This window comes from Carassius auratus, chromosome 41, assembly GCF_003368295.1.
Source record: "Carassius auratus strain Wakin chromosome 41, ASM336829v1, whole genome shotgun sequence".
In the NCBI taxonomy this organism is placed as follows: Eukaryota; Metazoa; Chordata; class Actinopteri; order Cypriniformes; family Cyprinidae; genus Carassius; species Carassius auratus.
Window position 1 is genome coordinate 24,734,392 of NC_039283.1, and position 16,293 is coordinate 24,750,684.

Here is a 16,293-nt window from a genome sequence, read left to right on the forward strand (position 1 = left end):
TCCCCCACATTTTTGAAAGGGTTTTGTTTCACAATCCTCTCCAGGGTACGGTTTTCCCTATTTCTTGTACACTTTTTTTCTACCACATCTTTTCCTTCCCTTCACCTCTCTATTAATGTTCTTGGACACAGAGCTCTGTGAACAGCCAGCCTCTTTAGTAATGACCTTTTGTGTCTTGTTCTCCTTGTGCAAGGTGTCAATGGTCGTCTTTTGGACAACTGTCAAGTCAGCAGTCTTCCCCATGTTTGTGTAGACTACAGAACTAGACTGAGAGATCATTTAAAAGCCTTTGCAGGTGTTTTGAGTTAATTAGCTGATTAGAGTGTGACACCAGGTGTCTTCAATACTGAACCTTTTCACAATATTCAGATTTTCTGAGATTCTGAATTTGGGATTTTCCTTAGTTGTCAGTTATAATCATCAAAATTAAAATAAATAAACATTTGAAATATATCAGTCGGTGTGTAATGAATGAATATAATATACAAGGTTCACTTTTTGAATGGAATTAGTGAAATAAATCAACTTTTTGATGATATTTTAATTATATGTATATGTTCATATATATATATAACTTTTCTCATTTAAATCCAATGTTGCATTATTGTGATTCATCTGTGAGATTCAAATTTTGGTAACACTTTAGAATAAGGTTCCATTAGTTAATGTTAGTTAACTACTTTCGTTAACATGAACTAAGCAAGAACAATCCTTCTACAGCATTTATAAGTCTTAGTTCATGTTAATTTCAACATTTACTAATGCATTATTTAAATCAAAAGTTGTGCTTGTTAACATTAGTTAATGCACTGTGAATTACCATGAACTAACAATGAATAACTGTATTTTCATTAACTAACATTAACGAAGATGAATAAATACAGTAATAAATGTATTATTCATTGTTTGTTCATGTTAATTAATACATTAACTAATGGAACCTTATTCTAAAGTGTTACCCAGATTTTTTTAGGAAACAAATACAAAATTATTGTAATAATCATAAGACAAAATCAATTTAAAAAGAAAATTAATATATATATTTTTTAAAATAAAAAAATACTGCAGTAATTAAAAAAAACACAAAAAACAAATATATATATATATATATTTTTTTTTTTTTTTTTTTTTTTTTTTTTAAGGTCATCACTCCTTCACCTTGACTTTCTAGATTGTCTTCTCTATTGGCGCGTCTGTGAGCCGCCGGTCAGACACACAAAGGCAGGCGTCTGTATGTCCCCTGCTCTGTTTGACGTGACTGATCTATGGACCCGTGTCCCGTTAGGACATCACAGTCTCTGCCGTCCTCGTCCTGCAAATGCATATAAACAATAGAATCAGGCTTCCTGGATGTTGCTTTAATTGTGTTTGTTTGATTAAGCCAAAATACTGGTAATAGAGTTTTAGAGGTTTAAAGTTCAAAAGCTTGGGGTTGATAAGATTTTGGATGTTTTTGAAAGAAGTCTCTTCTGCTCACCAAGGCTGCATTTATTTGACCAAAAAGACAGTAAAACTGCAGATATTGGCAAAATAAAAAAATAAATAATAATAAAAAAAAAACAATAATAATAATAAGAAAAAAAGAAAAAAAGAAAAAAGAAAAAAAATATATATAGTTATAGTTATAGTTATAGTTATTTATTTATATTAGAATTAAAACTAGTTTTTTTTTTTATTGAATGTGAAGCACTTTGTGATATTTGATCTAGAAAGGTGCTATAAAAAATACTTTCCTATTTTAATATATTTTAAAATGGGATTTATGTGCTACTTAATGTTTATGCATTTTTAAAGAAATCTCTTTCGACATTGTAACATAATAAATGTCTTTACTGTCACATGCTTTTATTGTAAACTGTTAATATATTTAATGCTGAGTATTAATTTCTTTAAAAAAAAAAATCATTCTGATTCCAAATTTCTTTAAGTGTAGTATATAATATTAACCTGTTAAATTGTATATTAATTTATTCATTTATTTTATGAAAACCTTAAATCTGCTTTCATTGATCAAATGCCAGATGCTCTAAAACTATATAGATATTATTAGTATATTAATAATGTTTATATATGCCGTGCTTTCCATATTCAATAGAGTGCAAAAGTACACTGCAAATTATGTATAAATTAGGTATACAAATATCAAATATTTTATATTAATGGTTAATTACTTAGTCAATATAGTTTTATATCATACCTTATTATACAATGCATTTTTTTTTAAGATGCTTTCCTTTAATTCAAATCAAAGGTTGCAATGTCGTGATTGAAAAAAAAACACACTATCTAGTTTGGTGACTTTTTTGTAACGCACAGAGAAATGATGTAGGATTTGAGTCTATAAAAGTCTCTATGTAGTTGTAGGTGACTCTCAAAAGAACACAAAAGCGACCTGTTTCGCGCGCAACAGAGACATTGACACGTTTAGGGCCACTGTGTTCTTGCTGAAGGACTTCATTGTTGCAGCTGAACGCTTCAGCATCCCTGATGTCAGAGCACCAGTGAACCCGTCTGCTCGCTGCTGCCCAGCTCTTTTGTGTTCACGAGGATGGGTTTTACAGCACTTCAGCAGAAGCCTTTGTTCTGCGTGTGTCTCTGTGCGGCGGCTGCGGGTTTTGTGTGCGGTGATTACAGACGGCCTTATTTATTCATACAGGTTCATGCCTCTATTCCCCACTGCTCTCATCTAGTCTTAGTATAGAGGTGCTCTTCTGTTCTCTACAAAAGAGCTCGTGGCGTCTCACTTTACTGAGCAGCCAAGTGATTTGGAACTGAAGGTGACGTGCAGACTTCCTCTTCACTTTTCTGTGAATTTTCATTATTGCAACAGCCGTTTCATTGTCTTTTGCAAGAATGAATGCGAAAAGGTCGAAGCAAACATATTTGGACGAGTGCATTCGTCTATAAAATCAATGTACGTTTTATTTGTTTAGTAGGCTGGATGAAAATGAAATCTGATGGGGCTTGATAAAAGAAGCGGAAACTCACAAATATCAGGTCGGGCGGTGGGATAAAGGCTAATAGAAGCACAGAATGAGAGGCTGAAATATAAAATAGCAAGAAATTAGAATAAACGGCAGATGCATGGCGAGGAAAGGGTGAAATGGCATAATTTGTAATCAAAGTGAATTTGCGGCAAAATACAGATTTAATGGAAGGTGCTAACTTTGAGATTAGAGCAAAGGAAGATAAGGAAGGCATTTCTCCTTTCTTTTAAAACTGATATGCATTGTAATGTCCTGAAATACATGGGAATAATTGTATATTTGTGTGTATAGGCTATATAAAAATGTGAAGATTACAAAGAGGTAGGCCCGGTTTCACAGACAGGAGACTATAGGCTTTAGTTAAATTAAGATATTCAAGTAGCTTTTATTAAAATGCTCTTGAAACATACATTACTGGTGTGTGCATGTTGAGACAAAACAATGACACTGACATATTTTAATATACATCCGTGCAAGTTATTTTCTGATAAAACTCATAGTAAAAATATAATCACATTATAAATATAAAATAAATGTATTGCCTGAATGCACTGTAAAAAAAATAACATATACTAAATGCATAAATATATATATATATATATATATATATATATATATATATATATATATATATATATATATATATATATATACACACATATATATATATATATATATACATATATATTTTCTTTTTATGCATTTAGTATATGTTTTTTTTCTAGAAGGATTTTGGAACAAAATGGTTAACAAAATAAGATTTAAAAAAAGTAATAAATAGACAAGAAATTAAATAATATAATATATAAATATTTTTTTTAATTAAAATAATAAAATTACTAAAATAATATAATAAATATATAATAAGAAATACATTTAAATAAGTATATATATATATATATAATTATTTAAATGTATTTCTTATTATATATTTATTATATTATTTTAGTTATTTTATTATTTTAATTTTTTAATTTTAATTTTAATTTTAATTTATTTAATTTCTTGTCTATTTATTACTTTTTTTAAATCTTATTTTGTTTACCATTTTGTTCCAAAATCCTTCTAGAAATGATTTCTCCTTTCCCGTTTAGTCAAGATCCCTGTATTTCACAACAGATGTGAAGTAACTCCATTTTCACCTAGAATCTGATTATCTGACACATTTCATTTCCTATTAGCTTCCTGTTTAGCGGGAAATCTTTGCTGAAGCACATCGTGAGCACATGGTGTAAGTAGGACAGATGTCTACTGCTCTTTCAGCATTAGTTGTGTTTGTTAAGGTATGATTGGTCAATAATGCTTTAGTTCCTGGTTTAGTGAAGTGTCAATGGATTATGCATTAAATATTATTTCATCCTTTGGCTCATTGCTATATCTGTGAGGCTGAACATCAGGTTTGTTGGCTATTCAAATGTATGCTGGACTCTGTTGTCCATTCTCCCATTAGCTGAAGATGCTTTATTTAATGATACATACTGTTCTGCAGTACTTTCACCATCTGTTATTCTCCAACAGGGCCGGAAACAACTTGACTGAGTCGATCAGGTGTTGAAGGTCAAGTAGCTTCACCACAATACCTCATGTACCAGTAAAATCGAAAGAAGTTTGTTGTCTGTAAACAGAAATGGCGAGGAGTCGGTCTGCATGACTTCATATGCTCGCCGCCTTTTTTTTTTTTTTTGGTCATATATTAAGAAATAAATTGAAAAAGCAAGCAAACGGAAAAAGCCAACGGCAACAACTGTTGTGTGGTGAATCTGGCTGTAAAATGAACAAGACTGGGTTAAGCACACAACAACAAGCAACCTGTCTAGGCAGCATTTCAAGCATTTTCTGTTGATGAATTATGACTTTTATTATTTATTGTTCTGTCTTCAAATGTATTATTATTATTACGGTTACACACACACACACACACACACACACATATTAATTGCAACTAATCGCCTCTAAAATAAAAGTTTGTGTTTACTATATGTGTGTACTGTGTATATTTATATGTATATATAAATATAAAAATACATTTGTGTGTGTGTGTATATATGAAATACATTTTCTTTACTTATGACATTATTTTTTTCTTTAGGTTTTTATTTTATTTTATTTTATGGTATTTTATTGAATTAAATTTTAAGCTACACCCATCAAACTCAGCACAGTATTTTGTAGTTTTCTAGCTTAGGATAATTTTTCCTTTACATCAGACAAGATGCATAAAGACTTTATTTAAAAGGTAAGCAGCATATTCATAGCCTTCTAAGATTTTTTAAAAACATTTTTTTCATGCTAAATCCTAAGGTAGCATCACAGCTCTTAATTACAGAGAAAATCCCAGAATGCATTGCACCAAGCTACTTATAATATATATACCCAGTTCTTATGATTATTAGAGTCTCATTACTTGCTAAACAATATGCTAACATCAAAACCTATTTTTTTTTTCAAACCTTTTGCATTTCAAATAGTTGTTTTCTTGGTTGATCATCTTTTAATTTAAAGAAAAAATGCATGCAAATCCATTGTTACAATATGTAAAGTAAAAACAAACTATATAGAATTGCAAAATCTTTAGAAAACAGAAAAAACTGAATGTTTATGTTTTTAAACTGAATGTTTATTGGTTTTAAACAGGAATAACATACTAAATAAAAAATAATATAATATCAAAAATAAATAAATCCAAAAATCTCACTTTCGAGCTAATTTCTGTTGTGATGTTGCCTATGAAGGCAGCTGCTTATATTTGCTAAAGAAAACAGCATAAAGTTGCAACGTTTTGATGCTTTTAGATGGGATTTGGTCACAGTGCAGCTGCTTAAAACCAGCAAAACACCAGCTAGACCTGCGAAAGTCATCTATGACCATCAAACAGCTCTCTATCAGCTTCTGCAGTAGAAACAGAGCTGTTAATGGGTGGTTTTCACCTGCTTTCATTAGGCTTTTTGTGAAGACTGCATATCGATCGTCATGTTTTGGTGGTGGTTTCTCTGTTTGGGAAAGTGTGAGAGGATGAATTCCCAACAGAGGCAGGATCCGTGCAGGTAACAGAGGAGGAGAGGGGTCATTGTCCCGGGACAGAGCGAGAGAGACGGGCTGTGGCGCCTGTCAGGTTGACAGCAGCGTCTGCGTCTGTTTGACCAGAAGATCCCGGCTGATAGCGCTGGCGTCGCTCTCCAACAGACGCACTTATGTGTCCCTGCAGCTCTTGAGAAACACTGCTTTCCTGCTCAATACAGCAAACACGGTCACCACAGCTTGTGCTACACATGATAGAAAACTAATGATGAATCAGAGATTTGAAAAAGACACTTTGATTCATGTAAATTAATCAAATTTACATTGTTTTTATCTGAAATCTGATTTTATCTTAAAAGCTTATTATACAAAAACAAAACCTAAACCTGAAATAACAATGAATAAATGTGTGTGTGTGTGTGTGTATATATATATATATATATATATATATATATATATATATATATATATATATATATATATATATATATATATATATATATATATATATAAATGACTGAAACTCACAAATAAATGATTAAAACTAAAGATACATAAATATATATATATATATATATTAATATTAGGCCGGAAAAAAATATTTACTCCTTATTAGTATATTAAAATATTTTATTCAATTCAAATTTATTTGTAGCGCACGCATTTTTCCACAATAAATATCAGCTTTACACTAAATGTGTGCCATATATGCAAAGAGCATAAACGTCACTGAAAACAACACAAAAACTAAGAATTTGGGTGATGTTTTCTAACATGAGCATTACAAGGAAGAGAGTTTATAACTGTTTGAATGCCGTAACAAATTATATGATTTTTATTTATTTTTTCTCTTTTAGGTTTCCCACTGACATCCTGGCATTTTTTCTTGTGGTCTCTTTCTTATACAACACACTTCTACAAATGTTATCCAGGTATTACAGGAAATTAACATGCTGTGCACAGTATTCATACAGTTCTGATAGAAAAATAAATAAAAAATTAGGGATTCTCATTGCAATGCATTTTATGATTCCAATGATCATAGATTATATAAACAGCATTTAGCTACTGTGATTAATACAGTAAGAAGAAACACAAAAAGCAATAGGAAAATGTATCACCCATAAAGTGCATTACTACTTAATTCAAGCAGTATTTAAATCATTATTCAACAAAATGTGGCCTAGACTTGTCCTTTATGTAATGGAAATTTAGTTTTTTGCAATATAATAAATTGCAAGACGCAGATGGTCTGGTCTCTGTTTTATGACGATTTCATCTGCACTTTAAATTCGTCAGAACAATAATTGATTTCATTATTGATGTCTGTCATGAGGCCGTTCTGGTTTATATTTATTGACATTAGCAGACGCTGTGGCAGAAGGTTATCTTATGCTTACAAACCTCATGAATCGTGTGAGAACGAGGCAATCTGTTGTTAATTTATATATTAGCATACATGATGCTGTACAATTACACTCAGTTTATTCACAGTTATTATAGTGTTTCAGTTAATTCCTGTACTGTTTCCCTCTTTGTTGTCTTATAACCACAAAAAAGGTCAAGTTTTAGTTTTTCTAACATGATAGACTTCTTCTACTACTGTTTCTATCTATTTATGTCATATCTAGAAGTTTACTTCACTAAATTCAGTTAACAGAATAAATTAATTTTTTCCCCTCTCTTGCAGTTATTAGAATATTAAACGTTTACAATTCAGTCCAAATTTATAACTTTATACGTTTTTCATAATAAATATCAGTTTTACAAAAGATAGTGCCACATAAGCAGGAAGCATGAAAGTCTCCCTGAAAATATAATTTGTTACTGTTAAAACACAATACAACACAATAAAGTATGTAGCCTTTTTTTCTATGCATTTCATTATTGAACAAATTATTTTTTTGATGTATTTTATTTTTTATTTTATTCTGTTTTTATTATTATGTGTTATTTTGTATATAACATTATTTATTTTATTATTATTCTTTATTCATTTTTCTGTGATGTACCTTAAACCAATGCGCCTTTAAGCAAATATTTAATTTTATTATATAATATATTAAAGTTATGTTTTACCAATCATTGTATCTACTAATTTATCTTTCATTTGTTTAGTTTGATCTTTTATTTTGTTTAATTTTTTTCTTCTTTGTTTGTAACTAAAGAGAGGCATATATATATATATATATATATATATATTTTTTTTTTTTTTTTTTTTTTTTTTTTTTTGGTGTCATATAATTATAAAGCATACAATTTCTTCTGGTAAAGCAAAAATATCAATATGTATGCTAAGAAAACAGAAAACTGAAGACTGATGGCATTGATGTTCATTTTGTTTGTTTATTTTTAAAGGTCTGGTGTATATTACTCTTTAATGGACAAACAATGGATTATACTGATTTAGGAGTAGAAGGAAAATATAATATAATTAGAAACAGGACTTTAGACAATATTTCATTTAAAACTGATATTTTATCAGTATCAGGGCTCTTTCTTTTGCTTCTTTTGATTATTAGTGCAATGCTTAACTGATTCTTTTTTTGATTGATTGCTTGCTTGATTGATTGCTTGCTTGATTCACTCATTCATTCATTCGTTCATTCATCTCCATGCTGGATGTTTACTGTAATTTCCACATGTGAAGCTGTTGAGAGTTTCCAGAGTTGTGTAAGAGCTGTTGGGAAGAGTCACGCAGGTCAAAGGAGAAAAAAACGCCCTCTGAGCTCAGTATAAATATCAGAGCAGTGCCTGTCATGAGCAGAAGGAAGAGTAAACCTTAAAGAGAAACAGAGGAATCACTTCAGCAGATACCATCCTCTACATCAACTACCTTCAGCGTCACAGAAGTGAAAATGAAGTTCTCACGTGTGGCTCTCGCTGCTTTGGTCATCATCGCATGCGTCTGCATCCTCCAGACCACAGCCGTTCCCTTCACACAGGTGAGCGTCTGCGCCGAAACAACCTGGGTCTGTTACTTTACACACAGAACCACCACTAATATTACTTAGTCATTGCATTACATTTGCATGAAACTGTAATATATTTTGACGTGAGCTGTTTAGCAGTATATAATGTCACTAGTGATTTAATGTAAAACATACCACCTATTTTAAAGTACTGCCTTCTGTATTTCATCAGCAGACTGAAGATGAGCATCATGTGCAGAACGAGCATCTGACAGAAACTTCACAGGAACAAACCAATCCCCTGGTGTGTATCCAGATTTGTTGTTTTAGATTATTTATTTTTTAAATGTTATTTATTATTACACACACACTGACCCACGTAAAGTATATATATATATATATATATATATATATATATATATATATATATATATATATATATATATATATATATATATATATATATTCAGACACCAGATAAATTTGTTTAAATTTTTTTACTAGTGGGTGCAGGTCACTATAGTTCATTTATGTAAGTGAGGATAGCAAAATAAAGTAAACTGTGGCATAATATACCCAACAATTCATCATACTGTTTACTACCAGTAAAATTAATACAAATTTCAGACACTTTGTCCTGACCATGTCTTTATTAAATGTTATCTGACATTATAAAGATTAATATGTTCTTTTAATTTTTTTTTACCAATTTCTAAACCATAGCAAATGAATGTATATATGTATATGTATATGTATATATATATATATATATATATATATATATATATATATATATATATATATATATATATACATATATATATATATATATATATATATATACATGTATATATATATATATATATATATACATGTATATATACATATATATATATATATATATATATATATATATGTATATATATATATATATATATATATATATATATGAAATGTTTTAATTACATGTTGACACAAAATTAATATATATATAATTATTATAAAAAATAATGTTAATTTATATGTAATTAAATACTTTTTTATATTATTTAGATTTAATACAATTATTTATTATTTTGATCATTCATTATTTTTAATAATTGTTTTATTTTTGTATTTTATTTAATCAAACACTTTATATATTCTGCATGTGGTTCATTCTAAAAATCGATAGAAATTCATATTAATTAATAATATTAATAATCAGTGGATTTAATTCATATTTTTTGTTGTTGTTTAAATTTAAATGTAATGTTTTTAGGAGGGCCTAAATCAAATGTAATCTCTTGTTCCCCAAAAGGCATTCTTCAGGGTGAAGCGTCAAAGCCATCTGTCCCTGTGCAGATACTGCTGCAACTGCTGCCGCAACAAAGGCTGTGGGTACTGCTGCAAATTCTGATCCTGCGGGCGTTTTACACAGTCCCATGTGCTCAGGAAAAGAGTTTCTTTGAAACATTAACTTATTTGGACTTTTGTCTTCCAAAATCCTGCTGAAATGATTTTCCTTGTCACACCATGTTGTTTGAAACGGGTATAAATGCAGGCTGTCTCCTCGCATACTGCTTTGTTAAAAGTTGCAACTACTGAAATTTAACAATATGAGGACTTACCTACTTTTGTTAAAGCTTTCATGATTTTGTATATTTTATACATGTATATATTTGTATGCCTATATGTACAATGATTGTTTAGTAAATGAAAAGCTTTTGGACATTTGTAATAAAATGATTTAACGTTTGATCTGTTGTGATTAATATTATTTCTTTGTGTGTGTGTGTGTGTGTGTGTGTGTGCAAACATAATTTTGGTGTCTTTGGAAAGAAGACACTTTGGGCTTTACTTTTTATCAACCAGATTTGATAATGCTCAAAAATATTAAAAGTTATAGGTCACTGAAGTGCCTTGAACTTTTTTTTTTTTTTACCACACTTAAATATTTTTTTATTTGATATAAAAATACATGAAATGAGTCCTGGAGAAATCTAGAAAAGTAATGGGTTGAAAGCCACATGTCTCATGAGTTTCTATTTCAAATCTGAATAAAATATCATGAAAAAGAGACTCCTGCAAATATTTTTATGAGACTATGTCTACACCCCCCACCCCCCAAATATAAGAAAATATATTTCCCAATACTATTGGAACTATTTAGTCAGTAAACATACCACTGTATAGCTTTTTTTTTTTTTCAATTATAAAACACTATACATAAACTTAGACATCATATAAGTGATTTATTTTATCACTAGAAAAATACAATAAGAATAATTTGACTAAAAAAATAAGAATAATAAGAAAAATAAAAAAGATCTAACTTTGTTTGCCAATTACAGAAAATCCTGAGATTGTTAGAAATACAGTATTTACAATGAATAACAATGCAAATAAGTGCTGATGTGCTGGCCACTTATACAGATGGTAATAACACAAATGTGCCAAAGTAAATAATCCTCTCTCTCTATTCATAAAGACGCGTTCACTTTGATAGCCGCGATCAGTAATAGCGAGCTGATTTGGGCTGATTTGCACTCAAACAGATAGTAATCATGCAGATACTTTCACATTCAACATAAAAACACTCTCACATATATAAAAACTGTCGAAAATTAAAAATAAACAAAGACAAAAGCGATCGCTGTAAGTTCCGCCTCCATCAGCTGACAGGTGCGTCAGAGCGCGTCACGTGCTCCCAGGAGGGAGCGCCAAATTCAAATATACTATCTTCCGCCTTCCGGTGGATCGCCTCATTCTGTTTGTGACACTGTACGCTGCAAAACCATGCCGTGTTTTTACTACCAAGATGCAGTTTCTTAGCGTGAGTTTTTCCATTACGGACACAAACAGTTCTGTACGGTCCCTGAAGAAATGAAATGTAAACAACGGAATTATTATCCATATTACAAGGTTATTGCTTCGTTGGACTAAACATGCTTCATGAGATGTCGTTCAATGGACCCTTACCTTCCTAACTGAACCTGGATTTACAGCTGTGGATGTGTTTATGACTCGTTATTACGACGGATCTGGTATGTACAGCGTTTCTAACGTTCATGTTTTTATGTGTACTGCTTACACAAATGTAGCAAATACAGTCTTTGTAAGCTTTCCATTGAAAAACATCGATCTGTCGTTGATGCTTGAGGCTTAGATCTTTATAATGATACATAGTTTGTCAAGATTAAATTTGTCCCGTTTCATTTAATCTATTCATAATCACTGACATGTGCGCTTTCAGGACGAGGGCCTAGGGGGTGCAGGAGATCTATAAAAAGTATTACGATTATTAATGACAACAATAAATTAAAGATTTAATTAAAGCAAACAATTGTTTAACTTTTAAATGAAATATGTTAATACTATTAATATTTTTTTTTATTTTAATTAAACACTAACCAGACACACACAGCTTTTGACATTGTCAACTTTTAATTACACTTTTCATAAGTATCTTTGACTTTTAATGACATTTATTGCTTCTCTCTTTTTGTTTGAGCTTGTTGCAGTTTTTTTGTGAAATAAACATGTGATGCTACCCAAATTTTTAGCCAGCCTTTGCATCACGAGGACCTTAAAACATAGATTTTATAAGACAGATTGTGGATGCAGACACACAAAGCTGCTGTTGTGTTTCTAAAGTGGCCTCTCAAATCTCAACAGCTTTTTCATCATACATTCTATAATTCATACTGAACTTGTGTCAGCAGCGTTATTCAATATGCTTGAGATTCCTGAGCAGAATGGATGAAGGCTTTAATCAAGGCAAACCACCAGCACAAACATGCCGCCTGGCTCTTCGTTATGTCGACTGCAGGCAGCACCTGGAGTCGTTCGTTTTAATTAGTACACAGGGATTTTGGCAGTCACTCTTATTCCTCCTCTGAGTCCCATTGTTGAGGACCTTGTGGCGACTATGGTCTTTCATGTCCTATTATTTCTTTAAAGAATTCAATTGTGGTCACTATGAACTCTTATTATGTAATTATGTAATTAACGTAAATTCATGTCCCAGACACAAAATATTTGTTAAATAAACATTGCTTACATTAAGAAAAAAAAAAAAAAAAAAATATATATATATATATATATATATATATATATATATATATATATTTTTTTTTTTATTATTATTATTTATTTATTTTTGTTTTGTTTTGTTTTTACATTACAGTAAATGTAATCAATTTTCTATTTATCCTATTTTAAGCCAAGTATGAATCTCATCAAGTTTGTGTTTTAAGCATTTTACATTCATTCCAGAACAATAACTGAAGGCATTAACAATGTAAACAATATGTTATTTGCAATCTTATAAGATCATCAGTAATCTAATCATTCCTAAAAACGGAAAGCACAAGAACACAAGAGGCGGGATTTATCTAATGAACCAATCACAGTAGATCATGAGCAGTCACATCCAATCATATCGCGGTGGAGGCATTGCCTCCTCTCAGGTGAATTTCCCCCATTCATTCTCAATTAAACCCACTGCATGCTTTAGGTCAGAGGTCACCAAACTCAGTCCCGGTGTGTCCCGCAGAGTTTAGCTCTGAATCAAAAACACCTGAAACCGCTGATCAAGCTCTTTCTTAAACTGTTGTTGAGCCCAGTTGGCGCTAAACTCTCCAGGACTCCCACTGTAACTTTACCTGCTGGTGTCATTGCTTTACAATTTTCTTTTCATCCAATATTTTAAGGAGACACTCCCTCCCTTGCCTCCTCAGAAGAAATGCCCCTGAGGTTTGTAACGACATGAGGGCAGCAAATGATGACACAATGTTCATTTTCGGGTGAACTGTCCCTTTAAGAGCAGCGACACTCCACTAGTTTCATTGGTATGTAAAGTCTTATCTTGGCTCCAACAACTGGAACTTCACACAGCAGCTCATGGATTCGGGCTCGTTCCAGAACAAACGCGTGATATCGGCTGTGTGATTTGGGTTCTGTCTGCTCTCTTTGGATTGCTCTTCGTACAGGATACACTATCAAGTCCCTCCTTTTCACCATCTGCTCCTAATGCATCTGCATATGCTCGGAGATTTTAACACTGGCCAAATACAGAAGCACATAACAGTGCAGAGATTAATATATAAAGGCAGGCATAATTTAACAGCTGCATGTGTTTCAGTACTAAAAATCGTGATTCACAAATTAATACCAGGCAGAGTTATGTTTGTGACATTAAAATATATTTATATATAATGCTTTTTTATTTTTTTTGCAAATTAATTTTGCAAATAGTTTTTTATTAATGTTTGGGAAACTCTAAATGTATTTGTGGATCTCATTCTGTTTATTTGTCACTGTTTATTTTTTGTTAATCATTTTAGATTTATTTGAGGATCATAAAGTATTTATTTGGAATTATGCAACAATTTTATCTCTTTACGTTGTGTGTCGTTTACTTCACTCACACTTCAGTAATTCACTCAAAAAAGAAGTTCTGTCATCATTTCCTGACTACTACAAACCTGTAACACTTCTTCTTTTTAATCATGGAGCAGGAATAGAGCACACTGAGTTTTGATACACTACAAAGGGGACAAAAACACAATAAAACGTTACACAAATCAAAGCTCAACCTAGGGATGAACTGAAAATGGATTGTTAAAGCATGCTTTTTAACTGATCACTGACAGGTTTTATTACATGGAAAAGAACAACTGGGACATTCTGATGTCTTTGGGTTGCACAGAAGAAAGAAGATCCTCCAAATTCAGAAAGACATTTGTGTGTGTAAGTGATTTTCTTGCTTTGGTTGAACTATTTCTTTAAGACGTACCATATGCTCACACTGGGATGCAGTGCAGGTGATTGTGAAGTAACAGAGGGGCAGAATGCTCTTATATTAGTGAGTCACAACCCTGCTTTGCTCTTGCTGACTACATCACTTCAGTAAGCAAATGTTTGTAGCACAGCTCCTGCACAAATAACTCAAAGGAAAGCAAAAAAAAAAAAAAAAAAACAAGGTTCATATATTCCTCCTCTCTCTCTCTCTCTCTTGTCCATCTGTCTATCGGTGCACAGTCTCTTTCATTCCAGTACAAGAAAGCAACAACAACAAAAAAAAAAGATTATTTTCATTTTCATCAAGATGCATTATAGTAGCTGTTCAGAATGTGCAGAAGATAAGAAAAACAAGACTAGATGTTTGTAGACGTGCTCCGGTGGGACAGGAGAGATTGCATTTGCAAGTTTAGGACGAGTTCTATTGAATACGTAAACAGAAGTGAAGCAGTAGCTGCTTGATTCTTCAATTACTGCTACTTTTCTGTCCCTGGGAAGACTAAGGAAGCAATCTATAGTTTTAAATGATTTAATAGCATTAAACTTTTAATTACTTTTCCCCCATCAGTTTTAAAAGTGTTGAAAGGTTAACTTTTGGGTTTGTGTCCTGACCAGGCTTTATAGCTTTATCCCCCAATAGTGAGTTCATTAAAAAGTGTTGAAATCAAGGCCATTCATCAGTGGCTTGTTGTTTATGTGAACAATCTGGATCTTTATTTTTATAACAGAATAACAATCCTCAGTAATGCTACCATTGCCATCACACCGAGCATTTGAAACATAAAGGAAATGAATGTATAGATGTAAAGTATTTATTTATTTGTTTATTCAAAGTGGGAGGCTGGCACATATTAGATTACAAATATTTTTTTACATTTGTATGTAATATATATAATATAATATATATTATATTATAATCTGAGAGTTAGTCCATTTCAGTAGTTTAATTTAAATAAATAATTTATTTAAAGTAAGAAACGTGCACATATTAAATTATGAATATAATTAAATTATTTACATTTTTATATAAAATAATGATTAATACCATAATATGTGAGTAATTGCCTTTCATAAGTAAATAAATAATGAAATAGTTTAAAGTGAGAGGTTGGCACACATTAGTTTACAAATATATTTACGCACACACACACACACACACACACACACACACACACACACACATATATATATATATATATATATATATATATATATATATATATATATAAGGTTTAAAATAATTATTTTAAAATCATAATCTGAAATGAAAGTCATTCTCATGAATTTAACTGATTATTTCATTTATTTATATGTGAGGCAAGCACATAAAATAATTATGAATCTTTTAAACTTATACATCATTTTAAATAATTTTCAATTACAAATAGAAATAAATTATATAATCTGAGAATAAGTCAATTTCTTAAAATTATTTAGTTATTAAATACCCAATGTCCATAAATTGACTAGCCGCCACTTTGACTGCAGAAGAGTGCAGTTCCAGCATTTACCAGCAGGGGTGTACTAACCAGTCAAACCTTCTTGCTTTAGGGTTCATATAAACTTTAAATTTAGCTGCTGTTAATTGATTG

The 16,293-nt window shown here is 31.0% G+C and overlaps 1 protein-coding gene across 2 annotated transcripts; it reads left to right on the forward strand.

Moving 5' to 3' along the window:
* The first annotated feature begins 8,746 nt into the window (after window positions 1–8,746).
* Window positions 8,747–10,655, forward strand: LOC113059377 (hepcidin-1). Of its 2 annotated transcripts, none has more exons than XM_026227843.1 (3): window positions 8,747–8,950; window positions 9,150–9,221; window positions 10,218–10,655. In XM_026227843.1, exons 1-3 carry the CDS (start codon window positions 8,864–8,866, stop codon window positions 10,314–10,316), a joined length of 258 nt encoding a protein of 85 aa, XP_026083628.1. In that variant the 5' UTR covers window positions 8,747–8,863; the 3' UTR covers window positions 10,317–10,655. The 2 variants fall into 2 exon arrangements, with proteins under 2 accessions (XP_026083628.1, XP_026083629.1); XM_026227844.1 differs by having other exon boundaries at window positions 8,749–8,950; window positions 9,153–9,221.
* Window positions 10,656–16,293: the final 5,638 nt, after the last annotated feature.